Raw genomic sequence first — 25,276 nt, forward strand, 5'->3', positions numbered from 1 at the left:
TGTTCACACTTAACAACAAAACAGTAAGCTAGGCACCTCAGGCTCATGCCTGTAATCCTAGCTTCGGAGGAGGCTGAGATCTGAGGACTATAGTTGAAAGCCAACCTGGGCATGAAAGTCCATGAGACTCTTAGCTCCTCCAATCAACTAGTCAGAAAAGTCCAGAAGTGGTACTGTGGCTCAAGTGGTAGAATGCTAGCCTTGAGCACAAAGAGGCTCAGGGACAGTGCCTGAGTCAATCTTCAGAGCAGATTTATGGGTTTGCTTTCGTGTTTTCTGACCTAAGAATGGTGGGAAGGACACTGGCTTTAAAATGGGAAGACATCTATTCAGACTTGCTTAGGTATCTCCTGAGTGACCAGGGTTTCTTAGCCTCTCTGAAACTCAGTTTCCTCATCTGTAAGGCGTGACTGATAATACCCAGGAACCAGGTACTTTAACCTTAGTTAAGCTGAATAGGTTGCTATGGAAATGTGCATTGCACTAGAATCAGGGTAGATAGGTGCCTTTCCTTCTGAGGTAGCTCATGCAAACATTCCTGTCTGGTTTCCTGTGTCTGCCTGTCACACAGACACTGCTCCTGGCACAATCCTCCGGATGTGAGTGTATGACTTTCTGATGGTGACACTGCCATGGTGCGATACTCCCCGGGGCAACACACACTCCTCTGTCAGTTTCTGGGCCTTGGGGTCCCAACATAGCACAGTAGCAATGACCTCGTTCTTCTCGTCCCTCCCACCGGTGATGTAGAGCCGGCTGTTGCAGGGCGCGATGCCACAGCTGGCCCTCTCATGGCTGAGCTGGGTCACCAGGCACCAGCTGTCTTCCAGGGGGCTGTAGGCGTACAGCGCTCGCATGGCCCCACCTGGAGAGGAAGAGCACACACAGTGGGCATCCTAACATCTTTCTGGTTCTCCTCCCCTTTAATCCAGAGAATTCTACATCTAGTGAGGTCATAAGAAGAAGCATAGATTGACCTAGAAAATCAGGGTTAGGAAACAGTAAGTTGCCACTGTGGAGACACTTCACAAAGTCCTTTTAGTTCCACAGCCAGATGTGAATTGGGTTCTAAAGGACACCTGGCTTCACATGACTGATAAAATGAAGCTGGAGGAAACACCAGCCCATGCCTCAAATAGCCTTGGTGTAGAATGTGTGATGAATGCCAAGACCATGGAGCAAAAGAAGGCTTCAGAAGGTCCAGGCACATGAAGCACCTGGCAGGGGCTGTTCGTCTACCCCTCTTGGATGGGCGTAGTATCTCTTTGTAGACTTAGCGTGATTTAGGCTAACGGGCCCACGTTGCCCATCTTGAGAGTAGACTTTTAATGCTTGAGACATATTTTCTTTTTGATCTGTTCCAGTATTTTGCCTCCAAATGCCTTTTCTGATTGACTCTGATTATTCACGGACCTTATTTATCTTCTGGCATCTCCTTAATCAGTAGTTCTTGACCGTGGCTGCACATTAAAATCATCTGGCGTCTTTAAAAACATAGTTACATCGTTCTGTAGCATGCTCCTTCTCATTCTGATTTTACTGGCCGGGGGTAAGACTCAGCTACCACATTTTTGTAAAAAGCTCTTTGGTGACTGTAAGGAATAGTCAGGACCGAGAGCTCCCATCCTTAACAATTATGCTCCAACTGTGGTGAGGCTGAACAGACTTTCCTCCTGACTTCAGACCCTCTAAAGCCAGCAAGGGGAAGGAAGTTCCCATGGTCCCAAACTAAAAAATGTTGATGGCTTCTATTTCTCCAGCACTCATTACACAGCGCACATTGCAATTTCTCTATATTTGCTAATGTCTGGGATATAGTTTTGCTCTTGCTCCTACCCTGAACCACAGCATCCATCTGCTTTGGGTGGCCATTCTGCCTCCAGAACTTCAGGGGAAATTCCAACAGGGCCCAAACCAACCCTGTCTTTTTTTCCTTTTCAGTCAAATCCACAACACTAAAGAGTTCTCAAGACCACCTTTTCTAGCCAGGTGCTGGTAGTTCACGCCTGTTAACCCAGATACTCAGGAGGCTGAGACCTGAAGAATGTAATTCTAAGCCAACCTAAGCAGGAAAGTCTGTGAGACTCTTTAATTAACCATCAAAGCCATAAGTGGAGCTGTGACTCAAGCAGTAGAGCACTAGCCTTCAGAACATAAAGTTCAGGGTTGGCATCTAGGCTCTGAACCTGAATTTAAGCCCCATGACCAACATAACACACACACACACACACACACACACACACACACACACACACACACACACACACACGAAGAAGAAGAAGAAGAAGAAGAAGAAGAAGAAGAAGAAGAAGAAGAAGAAGAAGAAGGAGGAGGAGGAGGCGGAGGAGGAGGAGGAGGAGGAGGAGGGGGAGGAGGGGGAGGGGGAGGGGGAGGAGGAGGAGGGGGAGGAGGAAGAGGGGGAGGGGGAGGAAGAGGAGGGTGTGAACAACACTCAACTGAATTCCCCCATGACTGTATGGGGAAGGTACTCAAATGAAGAAGAAGCTATCACTCACCAACTACATAGATTCGGTCCTGGAAACTCACTGCATTGATACATTTAGCTTCTACTGGCATGGCTGACTTCAAACTCCATTTATTGGTGGAAGGGTCATAACACTGAGTCTTGTCTGTGGCCAGTTTTCCATTGGGCCCGCCCCCAATCACATACAGTTTCTTCTTGTGACTGGTAGCTGCGAAGGAACTGACATGGACCAGGAGCGGTGCAGCCTGAAGGAGCACAGGGCACAGGAAGAAGCTGTCAGTCATGCTTTCTTGGCTGGAGCAGCTCATAGGACACACACTTGGGCAACCTTTGCCTGAAGTGATGAGACTCTGGGACTGATCTCCCTAAAGATGTGGAGATAATCAAAGCCTTTATTTCCAAACTCCTCTACAAGCTCCAAGAAACCTATCCCCATCTGATTCTTCCAGAAGCCAACTCTCAGGGAAACCTATATAGGATTTTCATGGAGAATATATAGGGCTATATGTAAATGGGTCCTCATTAATATGACAAGAATAAGCGCTCAGACATATGAAGCTAGTCAATCTTGGAAACAAAAGATCTTCCAAACATGAATATTCTTATGTATTCATGTGTTCATTCATTTAAAAATATTGAACGAATGTTGATTAGTCCAAATGTCCTGGTTACTTTCCAGAAAGAAAAGCTAGGATTATAGGTGTGACCACCACTGCCTGGTTAGCTGGCCCTTTTGAGACATGACATGACTCTGTGATGATCTTGGGCCCCTTCTTCACAGGATTTGAAAGAGATTTGAATTTGCAAACAACCTAGAAAGGCAGAGGTAAAGCCATTTCCCCTTTCTCCACTATGATTTATACCTCAGGTTGCATTGCTAGCAATTAGTATGCAGGCACGAAAATGTTCTTCATTAATATGAAAATAAACAATTGTGCTCTGGTGGCTCACGACTGTAATCCTAGCTACTCAGGAAGCTGAGATCTGAGGATCGTGGTTCAGAGCCAGCCCAGGCACTAAAGTCTGTGAGACTCTTATCTCCAATTAACCACTAGAAAAATGGAAGTGGGGCTGTGACTCAAAGTGGTAGAGTGCTAGCCTTGAGCTGAAGAGCTCAGGGAAAGCACCCAGGCCCCGAGTTCAAGCCTCAGGAAGGAAGGAAGGAAGGAAGGAGAAAAGAAACAAGGGCTAGCTTCTAATTGTGACCAAATGACTTTGGGCTCATAAACTGTGTATATAAATGGATCCTGGTATCTGGTATGGAGAGGAATAGGACAGAAGATACCTGAGGAAACAGAATAAGCCAGAAAACATAACCAAGAGATCTACCATGTCAGAGCAGCCTCCCCTCCATGTCTGGGGCTCTCTCCAGGCCAGGACAGTGCCCACACATAGCCTCTGGAAGGATATTGATACTGTAACTTGACCATGGCTCCTGGGAGGAAGGAAGACCAGAGCCACCGAAATGTCTCCATGGAAGCAGAGCAATCAGAAAGGTAGCAGGTGCCTTTGCTTAAATTTTAAACGTTGAAGTCTAACATAGATAAAGTTGCTTATACAAAATAAGCTCCCATACCTCTGACCAGCAGTTGTGGAAGGGATCATAAGTCTCCACATTGTTGATTCTCTGTAAACCATCGAAACCACCAATTACATAGACCTTGCCACCCAATACCACCATCTTATGCCTCCAGCGGCCTATGTTTAAATACTCAATCTGAATCCACTTGTTGATTGAAGAATTATATTTCCAAACATCATGCTGTGTTTCTTTGCCACCTAGAAGAGATATAAACATGAAAGAAGCAATAAAGATGTCAGAACTGTAGCTTCTCCTATCCTTTTCTAAAACGCTAAAGTGCTAGTCCCTCAGCCTGGTCTCATCCTAAGGAAAAACAAAACAAACACAGGAGACCAAGAGGAGACAGGAAGGCTGATGGGGGCGGGGGAAGAAACTGATGGGAAACTTTGTGCTGTGCCACTTCAGCCATGGTAATTCAGAGAAGTGGCTAAGTAAGCCAGCTTCAGAGAAAACTTCAGAGGATGGTCCATGTTGGCCTGGGTAGGCAAGGGCCAGAAGGAAGCAGGACTGTCTTTGTGCCCACAAAGAACAGGAAGTGAAGCTGGGTGGGGATGGTAGGGCCTTGACCAGTTGGGAAATTGAAAGACAGCTTAAGTTCTGTATTTACCTAAACTTAAAAAGAGATTAGAGAAATATGTTAGGTTCAAGCACTGGTGGAGCACATCTGTAATACTAGCAACTCAGAAAACTGAGATCTGAGGGTCATGATTTGAAGCCAGCCTAGGCAGTGAAGTCTGTAAGATTCTTATTTCCAGTCAAAAAAGGAAGATGAAGACTAGGAGGAGGAGGAGGAGGAGGAGGAGAAGGAGGAGGAGGAGGAGGAGGAGGAGGAGGGTGGGGCTGAAAGCGGAGATGTGACTCAAGTGGTAGAGTGCTCAGACTTGAGTGAAAAAGCCAAAGGTTGGAACCTGACTTCAAGTTCCAGTACACACACACAGACACACACACACAGACACAGACACACACACACAGACACACAGACACACACACACACGAGAGAAAGAGAGAGAGTGTGGGAGAGAGAGAGAGAGGACAGACAGAGAAGACAGATTTTACAAAATTGGCTCATATCTCTGATATATATAAAACTATATGTGAGCTGGACATGGTGGCTCACGCCTGTAATCCTAGCTAATCAGGAGGCTGAGATCTAAGGATCATGGTTCAAAGAAAGTCCATGAGACAGATTCTTATCTCCAATTAACCACTAGAAAACTGGAAGTGGTGTTCCTCATGGAAATTATCTTAATAAGAAAATGCGTAATTCAGCAATTAGAGACCAAAACAAAGAAGAGCTGCTTCTTGGGATTACTTAAAAAAAAATACTTTAACAGCTTTGCATTCTTATTGTTCTACATAAGCCTAAAAGCACCACTAACTACTTACAGCAAAATACTAGCCTTTTCAGACTTCTAAATGTGCACTAAAGTTGAAAAGCTTCCTAAGGTTGGAACTCTGGAGTGGACTATCTAGGTCAAAAGTACATGTACATGATTGTGTGTGTGTGTGTGTGTGTGTGTGTGTGTGTGTGTGTGTGTGTGTATCCGTATGCCAATATTGGGGCTTGAACTCAAGACTAGGAGCTGTCTCTTAGCTTTTTCACTCAACACTGCAGTCTACCACTTGAGCCACAGCTCTACTTCTGACTTTTTGCTGGTTAATTAGAGGTAAAAGACTCATGAACTTTCTATTTATTTATTACTTATTTATTCATTGTCAGTCATAGGACTTGAACTCTGAGCCTGGGTGCTGTCCTGAGCTCTTCAGCTCAAGGTGAGCCCACTACAATTTTGATCCACAGTGCAACTTCCAGTTTTTTAGTGGTTAATTGGAGACTAGAGTCTCAGAGATTTTTGTGCCTGGGCTGACTTTGAACTGCGATCCTCAGATCTCAGTTTCCTGAGTAGCTAGGATTATATGTCTGAGCCACTGGTGTCTAGCTCCAGGCAATTGTTCTAACAGTGATAAACTTCCAAAAAATTTTGATAAATAAAACACTTAATTTTATGTATCAGACTTAACCAGTACCTTGATTTCTAAACTTGGATTTCTATGTATTAGTTTTTCTTTCAGAATAAAACAATGTTTTAATTGTGAAAAATATGGAATAATGAAGAAAGAGGCTTCTCTTATCAAAAATTAAAATATGCTCCAAAGTTATTACAATGAAAAAGCATGGTATCGACATACAATTAAGCAAACTGATTAATTAGAAATACAGAACAGACGCTGAGGCTCAAGTGGTAGAGCGCTTGCCTTGAGCTGAAGAGCTCAGGTACAATGCTCAGGCCCAGAATTTAAGCCCCAGAACCGACCCCAAAATTAAAAATAAACCTTTCTTATGGGCCGGGAGTTGGTAATGTGCTCACCTAGCATGCATGAAGATCTGGTTTCCACTCCCCAGAGCAACATGCACAGAAAAAGCGGTGACTCAAGTGGCAGAGCAGGGGCCAGGAGTTTGGCCTAGTGGTAGAGTGCTTGCCTAGCATGCACAAGACTCAGGCTCGATTCCTCATTTACTAAATATATAAAAAAAAGCCAGAACTGGTACTGTGGCTCAACTAGTAGAGCTCTAGCCTTGAGAAAGCTGAAGGATAGTGCTAATGCCTGAGTTCAAGCCAGGACTGGCAAAAAAAAAAAAAAAACACGGAGCAGGTGAAAATATATAGAAATCATTAAATAAATGTTACTGCAAGTAGTATTATTTGGAAAACAGACACGTCTCACACTACATTTAAAATGTAAATTACATATACATTAAAATTCCAGATGTAACTGCTACTAAAGTAACTGGAGCATATAGGAGAGTATCTCAATTTTAGGAATAGAAACGTTTTCTAAGCATGACATGTAACTCAAAGCATAAGGGAAAAAATTACTATAGGGCCTGGAGCATAGCTTAGTGGTAGAGTGCTTGCCTAGCATGCATAAAGCCCTGAGTTTGATTCCTCAGTACCACATACACAGGAAAAGCCAGAAGTGGCATTGTGGCTCAAGTGGCAGAGCCACTAGCCTTGAGCAAAATGTATCCAAAGACAGTGCCCAGGCCCTGAGCTCAAGGACTGGAAAGGAAGGAAGGAAGGAAGGAAGGAAGGGAAGGGAAGGGAGAGAGAAGAGGGAGGGAGAGAGGGAGGGAGGGAGGATGGAAGGAAGGAAGGAAGGAAGGAAGGAAGGAAGGGAGGAGGGAGGGAGGGAAGGAGGGAGAGAGGGAGGGAAGGAGGGAAGGAGGGAAAGAAGAAAAAAAGAAAGAAAGAAATTACTGTGTAATTATCAACCAGTCTATCTTCCACATTCTAGGAGAGAGTATGTGTGACTCAAAAGAACAAAGGAGATGTAATAAGGCTCAAAAATATTAATAAATTAGTAAATTTAAAGTGGCACAGATAAACTGATATTATTTACTTTCCATTCTCTATATCATTTGAATCTTCTGTAACAATTAAAGCTATGTCTACTATATAAAACTATAGCCTAATCAACAGGATGAACCCATCAGAATAAGAGCTGGCCCACCCTTGATTTTTCGGAATGCTGTGTGGAAAGCCATTCTTCTTAGACATGTTCAAATAGGAGAAGATCCTCTAAGGGTAAGGAGAGAACTCTCCCTCCTAATATAGGGTCCCAAGAAGAAGCTGATGGCTTCTGATGTGAACATCTACCTTACCTTAATGGGAAAGGCAAGAATTTGAATGTTATCAAAGCTATTCACCTTCTATACAGGAAAGGTGGTTCTAATTAGGCAAATCTTTATTAAGCATTTACCCTCTGAGATCAAGCACACTGTTAGGTGCTAGGGAAATAGTATTAATTCTCTTGGCATTTGGGGAATAAAGTGATTATAAATGCTAAGCAACAATTCAGAAGTAAAAAGTGTTCTTTTAAAAAACACTACTTCAGTGGGCTTGTGAAGTATATAAATGTGTGACCAGTGAGACTGAGAGGGAGTCAGGCTTGGAGAAAGACCAAATGTTTCATTCAGTATTCTATTTCCAGACCTAAAGCATGCTGCTCATTCTTTTTTTTTTTTTTTTTTTTTTTTTTTGTGGGTCATGGGGCTTGAACTCGGCCTAGGCGTTGTCCCTGAGCTCTTCAGCTCAAGGCTACCACCCTACCCTTGAGCCAAGACCCACTTCCCATTTTCTAGAGGTTAATTGGAGGTAAGAGTCTCAGGTCCTTTTGTGCCTGGGCTGACTCTGAACTTCGATCTTCAGATCTCAGCCTCCTGAGTAGCTAGGATTATAGGCGTGAACCACCACGCCCGGCATGCTGCACATTCTCTAGTGTTTCTTACATAATAATAATTCACTCTCTAAGAAAAATAACCACTTGGGCTCCTGGTTCCATGTCTTGACTCAGTTAGAACTAGGCCATCGCCAACTCACAGTCATCTTGCAGGATGGTCACATGGCTGGCTCTTGGGAAAATGTGGAGGGCTTTGGCTTCACATGGCTCCTGCTTACCTGAGATGTAGACCTCATTTTTTAATGTCACGCATGCAAATTCCACCCACTTCTTATTCTCACTCTCCAGCTCATGCTCTGTCAGTGGGAGTTTGGCCACCTCCAGGCGGCTGCGCCTCAGGGGGTCCAGGCAGGTTACCTCTGCCACAAATCGTTCATCCTTCGTGCAGCCACCAATGATCATGAACACCTCAGACTGGAACTCGTGCATCCTGGGCTTGGTGCGCTCTGAAATAATCTGGAAACCAATGGTAAGGATATTCAGGCCAGGGGACACAAAACACGATGGTGCAGAGCTGAGGCTATGGAGCTGTACAGAGTAGCTCATTGCCAATGTGATGTTGTCTCCTTGAGTATCAGTTTCATCATTTATATAGTGCGAATTTAATTTGATCAATACTAATTTAATATTAACTACCTCATCTCTCATGATTATTAACTAATTTAGTAATACTTAGTATTACTACTTACTACCTCATCTGTGTTTGGCCTGGGGCTGGGTGTAATAGGCTCCAGCTATACACTATTGAAGAAACCAAGGACTCTTTGGTCATTAAATGCACTTCCTGCCTCTTCCTTCCTACCTAGTCTGAAACCTTAAATCCTGAAATTGAATTTCATTTGGGGCTATCTCTCCTTCATTTCCATTTTTTCATGATCTCTCATACTTTGTTCATTGCCAACTTTTTCTGGAAAGAGAAGTCTTTGACAGTGGCCATATAGGACATTCAAAGAAATAAGAACAAAGAAGCAATCAGAATGTAGCCAGGGAGGCTGGGGTTCAATCCTAGCATCAAGTGAATGACTCTTGAATGCCTTGAGCAGAAAGTCTCATACCATATGTATTTGAACACAAGAGGTCTGGGGTCACATACACCATCATCTCTACTACCTCCGGCTATGGGAATTGGCCTGTTATTGGATCTATGCCATTAGGTTGTTGTGAATATTTGAGAGCCTTGAAGTAAAGGGATGAGCAGGGTACTTGTCACATAACACAACACTTAACATATTGCCTTGTCTATACAAACTGTAGTAGGTGTCAATGGATATTACTAGAAAAGGAAGGGTGGCCTCCTCCTGGACCATCCATCCCCAGACTCATTCAGGAAGGTCTTGTGGCTATGATAGTGGGAGACAGAAAGGCTGTATCCACTTCTGAGATAATCAAAGCAGCCACTTTTTCCTCCAAAGTTAGTTGGATCTAACAGGTTTTGGGGGGAGGGTTGTTTGTTTTGTTTTTGTTTTTACCCATAAATATTGAACCCTCAAGAGGAAAAATCCAGGTAAAAGCCAAAACCCAATCAATACCCAACCTCTACTTTTCCATGAATCTTTGTTTGGTATCTGTTTTGTTTTGTTTTAATTTTCTGTTTCAAATAGCCAGAGTTAGTCAATTTTGCATCCTCACTTATTTTTTTTTTTTGCCAGTACTGGGCTGGAACTCAGGGGCTGAGCACTGTCCCTGAGCTTCTTTTGCTCAAGACTTGCACTCTACCACTTGAGCCACAGCACCACTTCTGACTTTTTCTGTGTATGTGGTACCAAGGAAACAAACCTAGGGCTTCATGTATGCTAGGCAAGAACTCTACCACTAAGCCACTTTCCCAGCTCATGCATCCTCAGTTCTTAAGGATGAGCCATGGCTGTACCTCTCCCTTGTGAATCAACAGACAGAATCATCAGAAAGGGACATCTGTGGCAGGCAAAACGCTCACCAGTGGGCTTCACTTGGGGGTATCAACAGTAGAAAAGCTGTCGAAGAGGATGGAGGCAATAGGGTGACTGCTCCAGAAATTTAGAAACACTCAAAGACACCCTGTCAGTAGGACAGATAAAATCAGTTCTTATCAAGACATACTCTGCCACTCCCCACCTTTCTCTCCAGCTGTGAGTCAAGTGTCTGTCTCTAAGCTTCTCTTCCCCACTGCTGAGTAACAACCTCCAGTCTGCTACTCTTTCAGAGGGGATGTTGGTGCTGCAGAGAAATACTTAAGAGCATAGCTCAAGCCTTCAATGACTGGTTTCCTTATCTGAGAACCAGATCTCGCCTTCTCTCCTCTCTACAGCCTCCATTTTTTTCATCTCTGCTCCCCTTTGTCAAGAGTCTGGCAGTCATTGGTGTTACTGGAAAGCCTGAGTGAGCCATGAGCTTTCTTCCTGACTCATGAGCTGGCATCTTGTTCTTTGATTCTATCTATTTAATACCCTGCTTCTACCAAAATTCTTGGGTTCCTGCTGACTGCCTGGATTTTCCTAATTCACCTCTCCTTTCCCCGTGCTGCTTCTCCCATCCACCAAACTCAAACTATATTGTATTTCAAAAACAGTCTTTTTGCCTTACAAAAATGTTGGTCTATATCAGTGCCCATGGATATTTAGCAAATGAAGGGTAATGAATCAACCAGGCTTTCCCCCATACTGGAAATGTGGATCTTTGCCAGACAGCTTAGCACTGGGAATTAGAGTCTGCATACAGTGTGATACAGGACACAGTCTGCTCATGCTCTCAGTTCTGTGTTTAAAAGACAGGATCTTAGTTAAAAAGGTTTGAGTTTGGTGGCCCTAAGAAGCTGGAACCTTGAAGAGGTGAATGAGAAATCACTAGATAATGGGAGACCACCCTCAAAAGGGCTTCATGTTGGCTACTCACAGTGGATTCATTCACAAGACAACTAATTAGTTAGGACAGTGGGTTGTTATGAACCCAGGACACCTACATGTTTGGCCCCTTGTGTTTGTTTCCTTTTCTGCTTCTTGCCCTGTTGTTACAGTTAAGGAATTTTGCTAGGATGCTGGTGAAATACTAATTGGAGCCTTCAAACAGAAGAGCCATGGGCCAACTAAGCCATTTATAACTTAACTTAGCTTCTCTTGTATCTCTGACAGTCCTTAGTTCATTTTCTGAATATTGGGTTGGTGGATTTTTTGTTGTTGTTGTTGTTATCTCTGCCAGTCCTGAGGCTTGAACTCTAGGCCTGGGTGCAATTCCTGAGCTTTTTCATTCAGGGCTAGCACTCTATCACTTTACTCAAATGGAGAGACAAGAGTCTCCTGGCCTTTCCTGTCTGGGCTGGCTTCCAGCCACAATCTTAAGATCTAAACCTCCTGTGAGTAGCCAGTATTACAAGCATGAGCCACCAGTTCCTGGCTCTACTAATATTTTTTTCATATATTTTATTGTAATTAATAGAAGGGTTACATTACATTCTCCAGATGGAAGGCGCATTACTTCACATACATTGATACCCTTTCTCATGTCTTGGTTCTACTGATATTTTGATGGCTATTTGGTGATTTAAGTCTCACAGATTTTGCTGCCTAGGCTGGCTTCAAATCAAGATTCTCAGATCTCAGACTCCTGAGTAACTGGGATTACAGGCATGAGCCATTAGTCCCCCACTTCTGGCTAACTCTTTATCTTGCCGGTCTCATCCCCAACTCACCTCATTGCCAGAAAGGTGGTACATCCTGGCTTCCTGGAGCAGTGGGAAAACCTCTGGGCACTGCCTGATGAGAGGATCTGCTTCGACTGTCTCCACAAAGTACCACGGGTCCAGAAGTGGTAGGCGCACGTTCTCAAGGACACAGGGGAGCAGGCAGAGTCGTTCTGACTGCTTGTGGCGCACCCAGTTCATTACAGTCTCAAACACCTGAGCCTCCTCGGTCACATAAAGGTCATCACTCTTCAAGATGTGGTACAGAGTGTCCACAGGAAGTTCTAGGAACTCCTCGGAGTTCAAAATCTGCCCAAAGTTTTGAATGATGTAACTTTGTACCTGCTTCTTTAGACTGTTCAAGGAGTGTGTGTCTGCCAGCCTCAGGATTCCAACACAGTTTTCTGGGTTCAAGACTTCTGTAAGGAAGCTAGCACAGGCATCCACCATCCGCAGGAACTAAAAGAAAACAAAGGGGGCAAAGCAGGATAGAAAGTGATTAATCCACAAAGACAGTAATTGATGCATGGAATCTGGTAGTAAAAAACAAAAAAAAATGTCCAACATAGTGGACTAGCTAAGTACAAGACACAGTCTTATAGTCTATAGCTTTAAAATCGTTTTATTTATTTATTTTGTCAGTCATGGGGCTTGAACCTCTGTCCCTAAGCTCTTCAGCTCAAGGCTTGTGCTCTACCACTTTGAGCTATAGGACCACTTCTGGTTTTCTGGTGAGCAGTCTCATAGACTTTCATGCCCACGCTTTGAACCACGATCCTCAGATATCAGCCTCCTGAGTAGCTAGGATTACAGGCATGAGCCACCAGTGCTCAGCTTAAACTCATTTTTAAAGCATATTGTACATGGATATGTTGTAGGGCGTGGGGCGACATACTAATATACTGAGACTTGAACTCAGGGTCTAGGTTCTGTCCCTTAACTTTTTTGTTCAAGGTTACAGCTCTACTACTTTAGCCACTGCCCCACTTCCAGTTATTTTATATTTTTATTTTTTGTGATTAATTAGAGATAAAAGTCTCATGAACTTTCTCCTGCACATGCTGACTTCAAATTGTAAGATCTGCCAAAAGGAAACTCAACACAGTTCAGGAGAAGGGTTATTGTGAGGAGAGAGCAGACTCCTGCCGCCCAAGATGGAGTCAGGCGGAGCAAGAGAGCTTATGGAGGAAAGGGAGAGGTTATATAGGGGGAGGGGTGTGACCACAGCAGAAGTGGATGTGATCTCAGAGGATAGGGAAATACCTCAGACTGGGGGCTTCCCAGTACCCCCAGGCATGCCAGTTGCTGGGTTACAGGTGCTGGGCTAGGATTTCCAGGGTGCAGGGGGAGCGAGCCAAGGGAAGAAGCCATTTCTTCCAGGCAGACCTAACATTTCCTCCTTCTGATAGTTGTAAAGGGGTGCCGACTCTTTCTGGCTACTTCCTGCTGACAAGGGTCGTCGGACATTGGGAGTAGAAGGCGGGGTAGAAGGCAGCATTAACAGTTCCATGGTAGTGAATGTGCATATGCATCCTTGGATGAGATCCAAAAGACGTCTTAGGAGGCAGGGGTCTCATCTTCTTCAGGGATGCGAGACAGCTTTATCTTGGTAGGTCCAAGAGAAGAGCAGGCATACCTTGTAGTCATCATCAGTGTAGAAGAAGCAAGAGCAGCTTTTTCACTCTTGACAGAAGAAACTACTGTGGCTGTCCATTGAGCTAAACTGCAGTGGGAGTGGTCAGCAGGAGCTGATGAAGGCCAGTCCACTTAAGAGTGTAAACCAGACAGATTAAGGGGCTTGAGAAAGACTCAATCCACAGGCAAAATTGGGGGAGAAGGAAAAGGACTTTAAGGGGCTGAGGGAGCCTTGGATATGGGATTAGAAAGGAATGTAAAAAAGGAAAGTTATCTATTCTACATGGGTAGTTGCAGAACAAGTAAGAAGGCCATCTACACCCACCACTGAGATCTGGGAGGGAAAAGACAGGCTGGAACACTCAGGTAACAATGAGTAACTGGCTCCCATATCCAAAAGATAGGATACAAGTAGCTTGCCTGCAATCTGGAGACACACCCTGGGCTCCTCCATCGTGAGGCTTGTGGGATCCAGCGGCCCTGGGCACCATTACACTTCTGTTGCCAAGCTGAGTATCTTGGATAAGTTGGGCTCCTCCCCATGTGTGGGGGGTATGGGAGGGACTGGCCCACCTTGTAGAGACGAGGAGGGATAGTCGACTCATCTGTGTCCTGGCCATCCACATTTTGGCAGGGTCCAGATGGTGGTTGTAGAGTAGGGCCAGCTCTTGCCCAGTGGCCTTCCTTGCCACACTTAAAGCCTGGTCTGGGTGGTGTGTGTTGGGCACTTCTTCTCTGAAGAGCCCGAAGGGCAGCAGCCAGGAGCTGGCAATTTTTTCTACTACAGGCAGCCTTATCAGCTTTTTTCTGTTCCTCCTGGTTATTAAAAACCTTAAAGGCCATGCTCACCAGATCTCCTTGGGGATTTGAGGGCCATCCTCAGCCTTTTCAGCCTTTTTTTTAATATCAGAGCTAACTGGGACATAAAATTGGTATTAAGGACCACTATACCTTCCTTTGACTCCAGTCCAGCTTAGTATAACGCTGGAGTGCCACTGTGAGGTGAATGAGAAATTCGGCCAGTTTTCAGTGGGTCTCTGGGTAACCTCCTTTAGTTTAACATAGTTGACTGCATGGTGAGTTGCCTTCTGGGGGTAGGCTACCATCCTATATCTGCTAACCCTTCCAAGAGCATTATTTTGGTAATCCCATTTGGGCTCTTCCCTGGGCATAGCCGTTGCCCCTACTGGAAAAGTATTGTCTAGGTGGTGGGTTTCATTAGCATGTGCCTGGGCTGCAACCCAAACCCTTTCCTTTTCTTCAGAGGAAGGGTAGAGGACAGGACTGTATATAAGTCATGCCAAGTGAGGTCATAGGTCTGAACAAGGTATTTAAATTCTTTGGTATAACTATTAGAGTCTTGGGAGTAAGATCCCAGTCGCTTCTCCATCTGGGAGAGGTGGGTCATTGAAAAGGGATCCTGCTTATGAAAAACTCCCTCTGCCCCTGCCACCTCTCGCAGAGGAAATAACGGCTGCTGGAGGATGTGAGCCACCAGTGCAGGTTTGGATGTGAGCTTTGGGAGGTGAGGAAAAAGGAGATGAAGGGGGAGGAGAAGGCACAGAAGGTTCAGCATGGGGAGGAGGAGCGAAGTCTTCAATGTTGAGAAGGGGATCAGGCACTTTAGGTTTAGGAAGAAGCTCCAGGCTCTTAGGTGATTTGGCAGGGGCAGGCTGCCCCTGTGCCAGGATAGGGAAAGTGAAAGATTATATAAGGGGGAGGGGTGTGGCCACAGCGGAAGTGGATGTGATCTCAGAGGATGGGGAAATAACTCAGACTTGGGGACCTCCCACTGCCCCCAGGCATGTTTTGGATTATTTAAAAAAAACAACAAAAAAAGACTCCTTTCTGTTAAAGATGAAGAGTCATAAAATGAAAAAAGAATAGCACTCTGCAAATCATGTGTACATTATGAGCCCATTTTATAAAGAAAACACATATAGGGACAGACACCCGTGTCTTACATTTACAATCCTAGCTACATAGGAGACTGAGATCTGGAGGGTCTTGGTGCAAGGCCAGTCTGGACAGATAAGTCCATAAGACTCTATTGTCAAAATAACCAGCAAAAGACAAAGTGGCTTAAGTGGTAGAACACAAACTGAGCAAGCTATCGACTCTAAGGTCAAACTGTAATTCAAAACAAAACAAAAAAAACAAGATAAGCATAGATATTAACAGTGTTTCACTTCTCTGTGTATCGAGCCACTCAGGGAAAATTAATCTGTAGCATGTTAAATCTAAGCATCAAATTTTAGGGGCTGAGAAGAATAAGTGTTTATCCTCCACATATCCTTCACAACAAGTCTCTCCATTCCAGAACCCAGGATAATGGAAGAGCTCTTACCTGAGATACGCTGGCTTCCTAACAGAAAGGAAAGATGGCAGAGTCACACAAAGCCTCTTAAACTTTCCAGGGGCACTATGCCATTTCCATTCACACTTGACTGGTCAGAGTAAGTCATCTGGCAAAATTTTGTCACCAGAGGGACAACAATCCTCTCACAGAAACAAGTCCCACAGAGGTGGCTAGAGAATATACTACATACACATGATAATGCAACATGTCATAGTCTCTAAGAAGGTCGTAGGAATTAAAATTTTTGCTGATTTACATATTTAATTGATTTATATATCCCCTCCCTGAAATGAATTGGTATCCTTCTCATAATTTAAAGACTAATTTGTGAGCAAGGCACTGGTGGTTCATGCCTCTAATCTTAGTTACTCAGGAAGCTGAGATCTGAGGATTAAAGTTCAACACCAGCCTGGGCAGACACATGCAAGAGATTCTTTATCTCCAATTAACCAGCAAAAAATGGAAAGTGAAGGTATGGCTCAAGTAATAGAACACCAACCTTGAGCAAAAGAGCCAAGGGGGAATGTGAAGCCTTGAGTTCAAGTCCCACTACTGACATAACAACAACAATAGAATAATCCATAAAAATATTGATGGGTACCCAGCTTCCTGCATAAAAATGAACCCTTTATGCATTGAAGCATTTTACAGATTATAGGCTTGACATCATATCCATCATATTATCTAATACCTCCTTTTTAGATGAGATTTCATTAGTATTTGTTGTTGTCTGGAGCTTCATTCTAAATAAGTTTAATCTCCTAGCTACCCTCTTGATATAATAGATCTCTGAGTCAAGTTTTCAGAAAAGGGGAAATACATGATGAGAAATGCCCATCAGCAGGCAGGTCCTGGGAAAGGATGGATGGAGAGCATCCGAGCACAGTGGGGGACAGCCTGCAGAAGTCTGGCTCAGGTGACCGGAAGTAGAGAACGCAGGCCCATGAGACCTGCAGCTGAGGGTGGGGCAGAACTGGCTTTAGACTGTACCCCGTTGACTGATGTCCAGCTACACCCCAGAGCAACCTAATAGCACATATCACAGACTTTCTGGAGTAAGCTTCATCACCAATAGACCTTCTCCAGTCAGATGTCACCTTGCAACTGTCCATATAGGAAACCTTACCCTGAGAGTCAATGCAAAATTGGAGAAAACCCAACTTTAACTTCAGTTCTCCCTGACTGCAGGCCCCAGCTGCCTGTGGCCTGGCTCCTTGCTTGAGCAACTGTGGAAACGGTTGAGAGTTCTAACACCTGTTTAGTTGTTTGTAGGTTTTTGGTTCATAAAGTAAAAATACACATTGGAGCTCAAGCATTTGTTGAGTTCTCAGAACTTGTCACCAGAGTCCTATTGGCTCTGCTTCTGGAAATGTCTATGAAACCACTCCACATGAAACTCACTCCCATCCACAACATCGTGTCCGCCATGCTGCTTTCAAGTGACTAGAAGGGATATGAAAATTAAATAGATATATCTAAGTACGTACACTCTTCTGGGCCCTAAAACCCTGTGGCTGTGACTGGTTCTGAAAAAAAGAACTAAACGCTTTTTTAATACTCTTTTTATGTTTCCCACATTTAAGATTATTCAAATTTTCTTTCTCAGTCTGTCCTATGAGCTTATTTAATGAACTGAGAGATGGTAGATAATGACAAAGGACAGTAGCTTCCTGCGTGTGGGGAAATGTGAACTAAAGGTTTCAGCCATCACCTGATTGTCTGATGAGACCAAAAATATGATCAACCAAATCACTGAGACACAACTCCATTTCCCATGCAAAGTGTCTGCCCTAACGAGGTTCTTTGAATTTCTTCTTTTGAGGCACGTCGGTTCAGACCATTTACCCAGTATTTTAATTAGTTTACTTATTTTTTTCTTACACTTTATGGGTTCTTTTTATAGTCTGGATATTAAGCCTCTGACAGATGAATAGTTACCAAATATTTGCTTGTATACTGAGGGTTTTATGCTCACTCAGCTTTGATTGTTCAGTTGGCATTCTACTACTTGAGCCACATTTCCCTTCTTGCTTTTATGCTGTTTATTTTGGAGATGTGATCTCAAAGATTTTTCTGATTGGGCTGGCTTCAAACTGTGATCCTCCAAATCTCAGCCTTCTGAATAGGATTACAGAGATATCCAGAATATAAAAGTTTTGTATTTGATATATCGTTCATATTTGATAGAATTTGTCTCATTTTGTCTTTCTTTAAAAAACTGAAAATGCATCTATAATGCAACTCAGCTATCCCACTCTGGATTCATATTCAAAGGAAATGAAACCAACATATCAAAGGCATACCTGTATTCATTGTAGCATATTTGATAAAGAATCAACCTAGGTGTATATCCTTAGATGGATAAAGAAAATATAGATACACAATGGAGCATCACTCAGACATAAAGAAAAATAAAATCCTGATATCAGAAGCAAAATAGAAGAACTGGAGGATATTATGTTCAGTAAAATAAGTCAGTCACAGATAAGTATCAACTGCATTCTCTCATATACAAAAGATTTAAAAAAATTGAACCACATCTCTTTTGCTGTCCCTTGGTTATCTCATATTGTTACAATATTTCACCTTGTTATCTGATATATTGTATATATGCTTCTTTGGTTATTTGAAATAGAATAGGGAAGGGGGGGAAACAAGATGAGGGGCAGGGATTGGGGGAGGGAAATGGAGACCAAGACATGAGAAAGGGTATCAATGTTTGTGAAGTCATGTACCTTCTATCTGATGAATGTAATGTAACCCTTCTATTAATTACAATAAAAATATATGGAAAAAATTGAGCTAAGTGGCACATGCCTATAATCCTAGCTACTCAGGAGGCTGAGATCTAAGGATCACAGTTCAAAGCTGGCCCAGGCAGAAATTCTGTAAACTCTTATCTCCAATTAACCACCAGAAAACCAGAAGTGGTGCTGTGGCTCAAAGAAGTAGAACACCAGCCTTGAGTGAAGTAGCTCAGGGATACTGGCAAACAAACAAACAAACAAAAAGAGAGACCTGAAACTAGAATAGTGATTATTAGAGATTAAAAAGAGGAAAAGTATGAAAAGGGAGGCTGGATCTTAGCACATTATATACCTACATGGAAATACCACACTGGAATCAATTAATATATGCAATTAAAATGCAAACTGGTAATACATACAACATACATACATACATACATACATACATACATACATACATACATACGTATGTACAACAAAATCATGAGTTAAAAATAGAGTATGAACTGGGTGCCAGTGGTTCACATCTGTTATCCTAGCTACTCAGGAGGCTAAGATCTGAGGACCTTGGTTCAAAGCCAGCCCAGGCAGAAAAGTCTGTATGACTTTTATCTCCAATTAAGTGCACACAGAAGAGCCACAAGTAGAGCTGTGGCTCAAGTGGTAGAAATGTTAGACTTGAGCACAAAACACTTAGAATAAAGCAGCTGAGCACTAGGGACTCATACCTTCAATCCTAGCTACTCAGGAGGCTGAGAGCTGAAGATCACACACAGTTCAAAGCCAGCTGAGGCAGAAAGTCCATGAGACTCCAATAAACTACTCAGAAAAGGCTGGAAGTGACACTGTGGTTCAAGTGGTAGAAGAGGCTTAGGGGCAGCACACAGTCTCTGAGTTCATGCCTCAGGACCAGCAAAAGTAAAAAATAAAAAATCCTTCAGATTTTCCTTCCTAGGCTTGCTTCAAACTGGGATCCTCAGATCTCAACCTCTAAGCAGGATTATAGGCATGAACCATTACTCCCAGCTCTCTGCCTGTTTTTGCCATATCTTTACTAGCACTTGTTGAAATGTTACCCATTTGATGAGATCTAGTTTAGTGCCATTTCCTTCATGCTTTTGATTCTGGTCCACTAGTTTGAAAGCTTACTGTGGAGTCTTGCTTTTGAGGGTTTGTCAGTAGTAGCTAAAAGTAAGCATATGGAGTCAGGAGTTCTGGGTTTCAGGCCTTAGACTGTAACTCTAGTACCTGATGAACAAAACTCTTTGTTTTTTGTTTGTTTGTTTTCTTTTGGGTTGTTGTTGTTGTTTGTTTTTTTGCTAGTCTTGGGGCTTGAACTCAGAGCCTTTACACTGTCTTTGGACACATTTTGCTCAAGGCTAGCGCTCTGCCACTTGAGCCACAGCACCACTTCCTGTGTATGTGGTACGGAGGAATCGAATTCAGGGTTTCATGCATGCTTGGTGAGCACTCTACCACTAGGCTATGCACCCAGCCCCTGAGCAGAACTTTTCTTTCCTTATCTAGAAAGTAATGAGACTGTCACTCCTTCCTTACAAACTCATTGTGAACATATTACCTGCGCGCTCACTCAGATACTGACAATATCAAGTGAGATCATATAGAGAGAAGAATAAGATTGCTGCATAAATGTGACCAATTATGTAAATATTAATTTAACCCTCCCCCCATAGCTTCACACAAACTATCTTGGTTTTGGCAATTGCATAGTAATTTGTGATAGAAAAGGAGCAGTAAAAATGATCATTTGGTAAAAACAGGTGTTCTCATGACAATGAAAAATCCAGCTCACAATTTCTTGTATTCCATAGACTATATAGGTGGCTCCTGACAATAAGTTTGTTTAGGAAAGGGATGACAGGGAAGACAAAGAAAATAATTCTTGGTTTGGGTTTTTGCCCAAAGTTAGAATCCCAAAGAGTCTAAGCATGAGATTTGTGCCAAAATTAATACTTGCTAATGTGAGAGTCAGTCTTTCTCACATTGGTGGACACAACAATGTCTAGGTCAGAAGAGAGAGGTGAGAGGGTCTAACAATCAAGTAAGAAACCAGCCTAGGTCCCAGAGATGATATCCTGCCTTTCAACCCAGACCAAAATTCTGGAGTAGGACATGCCACCAGCCCCTTTCAGGTGGTGGAATTGAGAACAGGAGAATGTATGCCCAGATGTCTGGGCTGAAAGCAGAGGAAAAACAATGAGCAAAATAATGATCTATGAGATGCTAGAAGGGACTGCTTTTAGACCAAAAGGACCTCTGGTAGGTTTTCCATGTGCTCTGTGGTTTGAAACTAGCACAGGAGAGCAAGTAAAAATGTCCTGTGTGGCGGGAGAGGGCATGGAAGTATCTGAAATGACTGCTGGAGTTGAAGGGGACTTACAAAAAAGACAGAGAATGCAAAGTGACTCTCACCAACCAATGGATAACAGATGCAGGTAGACTGGAGACTTCAGTTAATGCCACTGGGGAAGGGGTTAAAGCCAAAAAGAAACTGACAGTAAGACAGATGCTGTAGCAGGTACTGGCATGGATGAACAATGCAAACTGATTATAGTGAGGCTGGACCAGGCAGCCTCTTTTCACGGCACCTCTATAAGCAACACTAATCAGGAATTGATTAAACCATCCTAAAGGAAGATATCACATTGGCAATGATTTCTGCCTCTGGCAGAATGGGAAACTTGGGATAAGGATTAAGTTTATTGGTAGAAAAATAACAGGTTAAATCTCATTTTTTTTCACCTTTGAATTTGTGCCACAAGATTTAGGCTTTGTATATTGGCTAGAATTCAGACACGAATAATACAAAATTTTGGCCAGGAACCAGTGATTCAGGCCTGGAATCCTAGCTACTCAGGAGGCTGAGATCTGAGGATCACAGAAGCTCAGGAAGCAAAATGTGTGAGGCACTTATCTCCAATTAGCTTACCAAAAGACAGAAGTAAACTGGTGGAGAAGCTCAAGTGGTGGAATACCAGCCTTGAGCAAAAACAAACAAAAAAAACTCGAGGACAGTACCCAGGTCTTGAGTTCAAGGACAGGACAGGACCAGGATATGTGCACACGCACACACACACACACACACACACACACACACACACACACACACACACACACACACAAGAATGCAAAACTTAGAAACAAGCAACCCCTTCCCATCATGACTCCTTGCTTATTAGAAAAATAAGCAATGCTATGACAAAAGTTACATCACTGCCCAGGGCCTGCTGTGCAAATGCTTCCCAGGCTCTTCCCAGGCAGACTGGATGACTGGACCTTATCTCTCCTGGACATCACAGCAAACAGGTTGGCAGGGATTTTCCTTCTAGTCAACTACTCTATGCCTCGTTCTCCAAGACTAAATGCACAATAGCCTGGCTACTGACCTCTCATCATCTTCCTGCTCTGTGGAAGCTCTCGAGCCCTTATTCTTCATGTAATTTTTTGAGGTGTCAGTCATGGGACTTGAACTCTGGGTCTGGGCATTATCTCTGAGCGTGTCAGTTCAAGGCTAGTGGTCTACCACTTGAGCCACAGCTCCACTTCTGGCTTTGTGATGATTAACTGGAGGTAAGAGTCTCGTTGAATTTCCTGCCTGAGCTGGTTTTGAACCATGATCCTCAGATCTCAGCCTCAGGAGTAATTAGAATTAAAGGCATGAGCCACTGGTACCGGCTTCATGAATTTTTATAATAAAATGAAAAATAAAAATAAATATGTAAAAAGGAAAATAACAAACATGGTAAAGTTCTCTAAAGTTGAGAACACTTTCAAGTTCTTATGGTCATTGCCCAAGATCTGTACTTTCTGACTGTCTTATCTAGAATTCAAAAGCCTAGAAGTGCAGGTAAGGCAAGGGAGAACCATTTCCTTTCTTGAGTCCCGGCTGGGTGACATTCATCTCAATGACACCATCTCACCTGAGAAAGAGTCCCTTAGGCATTTCCTTTCAGATGCATCTCTTCTTACTTTTTGAACTGTGGAAAATATCAGTGGGTAGTAGGAAGAAACTGAGGGAAGAACTAAAAAGCAACATCAAAAATTATTTGAGGAGCTGAGTCAAGACTTAGAAGCCTTTACTACGAGAGGTGGGAAGCTAGAGATAAACTAATCTGATGCTACTGGTTTCGATTTCACAAAAGTGGTATCAGCTTCTGTGGCTGTCCTAAAATGACAAAGGAAATGCCAGTTCGAACATACTTTTGTCTATATATAACTCTAAGTGAATTAAAATAGGCACCTGTTTACTCTTGGTTCTAATTATATGTTATTTGGACATCTTTTAAACACCAATCTTTTCTTTTACAAAAAGTCTCTGTAATCCTCCGCCTCCATCCCTCCCCCACACTGTCCAGCCAGTCTTGGGAATTGAACTCAGGATTTCATGTTCTTGCTTGTTTTGTTTTCACTCAAAATTGGCACTTGGACATACCTCCACTTCTGACTTTTTTAGTTAAATGAACAGAAGAGTTTCACAGATTTGTCTGTAAGGACTGACTTTGAACCTCAGTCCACAGATCTCAGCCTCCTGAGTAGCAAGGATTACAAGTGTAAACCACTAGCACCCATCCTTATAATCCTAATCTGAGAAGATTACAGATTTAGGGAATGTTCTCATAGATTGTGATAGCTCAATTTATCCAAAGTAAGAATTATCAATGTAAAATAAGACAAGTGATGAAAATTTTTCATGACATCTTCATCTCATTTAATCTTCATAATAATTTACCTTGAGAAGAAGAATGGGTGACTACAGTTATCATATTTGCTGTATGTAAAATAGAACCATGTAACTTGAGGGGAAGAGTAGTATTAGAAGAGATGAGAGAGAATGATGAGAGGAGAGAAGGTGTGACATTGAGCCGGCACCAGTGGCTGAGGCCTGTAATCCTAGCTACTTGGGAGGCTGAGATCTGAGAATCATGGTTCAAAGCCAGCCTGGGCACAAAAGACTGTGAGACTCTTATGTCCAACTAACCACCAGGAAACCAAAAGTGGCACTGTGACTCAAGCAGCAGAGTGTTAGCCTTGAGCTGAAGGGATCAGACCCAGGCCTAGAGTTCAAGCCCCACCACTGACCAAAAAACAAAAAAGTGTGATGTTGATCAAGATATATTGTAATTATAAATTGACATGATGCCATGAAACACTTTTATACACCTACTTAAAGATAATAAAAAATTAAATAATAATAACTTTTTAAATAGTAAGATATATTATTATTCTAATTTTAAAAATGAGAAGACTGAGGCTCAGAAAGCATACATAACTTGTCTTCACTCACAAAACAAACAACTGATCCCAGGTTGAAATCCAGATCTATATATTGTGTTCTTTCTACTCTACCTCTTTTGCCTTTATAAGACCATTGATTTAACTATATAATGTCCTATCTCGGGAAACTCCAGCAATATTATGTGACCATAGGAAAAAAACACAGGCTTACATATAACCTGTAAAAGTCATCAAAAAATATTATGAAGCAAAAAAAGCAGGTTGCAGAATACAATGTATAGCATGCCAATTGTGCTTTTAAGACCAAGGGCAATGACAAATGTGATTATCAGCTGGAGGCAGGTGGCTCACCTTTAATACCAGCTACTCAGAAGGCTGAGATCTGAGAATCAAAGTCTGAGGAGCCAGGTAGGAATCTTAGGAACTCCTATCCCCCCCACAAAAAAAAAACCACAAAAACAAAAAACCGGAAGAACTGTGGTTCAAGTGGTAGAGTACTTACCTTAAATGAAAGAACTAAGCAAGAACGTAATGCCCCTGAGTTCAACTCCTTGCACTGACACCAAAAAACAAAATAAAACAAATAAACAGCTATTGCCTTCCCCTCTGTATATGTGAATTTGGAACTTAGGTTTCTTTTACCTATTCAAAATAATAATTTAACCACACAGAGATTTCAATAATCTATAAACTTCTGTACCTCAAGTATGGAAATATTCCCAGTTTGCTATGTGACTTCTCAGCAGGTAGTCCAGAAACAATCTAAATAAACAGGTTTATTTAGTATCTAGAACACACAATATTTTTCTTTTCATAAGCATTAACCATCAAAGGAAAGCTAAAGTAAACTCAAGTTGAAACATACTGTTTTGTTGGCCTAGAAAGTGAAAGAAACCTTAGAGAAATTGGGGGTAAGGAATTACCAGAATAGGAAATCAACAATGAGCAGAGCTTTCCCTGTGTCCAGCCTATGTCTGCTCTCTCCAATTCTCTCACTGAAACCAGCTTCTCTGTTGAAGTTCAGGGATTGGAGAAGAAGAGGAGAAAATACTTTATGCCAAAGTAATTCTAGATATAGTAAAGATTTAAGTATCAAAGCTGTAAACCTATGAAGTTATAAGGGACTGTGTTTATAGATAAATATTGGAAGGCCTTTCCAAAACTACATGCCAAAAATGCACCATAGAAACAGTTCTAAAACTATATATCACTTTTTACAATAACAATACAAAATTTTCGAAACACAAATATTTAGATCTGACTAAATATTTTTGTACCTGTGAAAAGGTGTAATGAAAAAATAGGAGTCAAGCTG

The 25,276-nt window shown here is 42.6% G+C and overlaps 1 protein-coding gene across 3 annotated transcripts in view; it reads right to left on the reverse strand.

Moving 5' to 3' along the window:
* Window positions 1-557: 557 nt before the first annotated feature.
* Window positions 558-25,276, reverse strand: part of Klhl6 (kelch like family member 6) — a 112,471-nt gene continuing 87,752 nt past the window's right edge. For all 3 annotated transcript variants that reach the window (XM_090342798.1, XM_090342807.1, XM_090342788.1), the window contains exons 3-7: window positions 11,974-12,423; window positions 8,528-8,765; window positions 4,062-4,264; window positions 2,517-2,730; window positions 558-865 (exon numbers count right to left, since the gene is read on the reverse strand). In XM_090342798.1, the coding sequence (XP_090198924.1) occupies window positions 564-865; window positions 2,517-2,730; window positions 4,062-4,264; window positions 8,528-8,765; window positions 11,974-12,423 (1,407 nt within the window). In that variant the 3' untranslated portion in view covers window positions 558-563. The remainder of the gene's footprint in view (window positions 866-2,516; window positions 2,731-4,061; window positions 4,265-8,527; window positions 8,766-11,973; window positions 12,424-25,276) is intronic.

This window comes from Megascapheus bottae, chromosome 1 (genome assembly GCF_031878675.1).
Source record: "Megascapheus bottae isolate mThoBot1 chromosome 1, mThoBot2.hap1, whole genome shotgun sequence".
Classification (NCBI taxonomy): domain Eukaryota; kingdom Metazoa; phylum Chordata; class Mammalia; order Rodentia; family Geomyidae; genus Megascapheus; species Megascapheus bottae.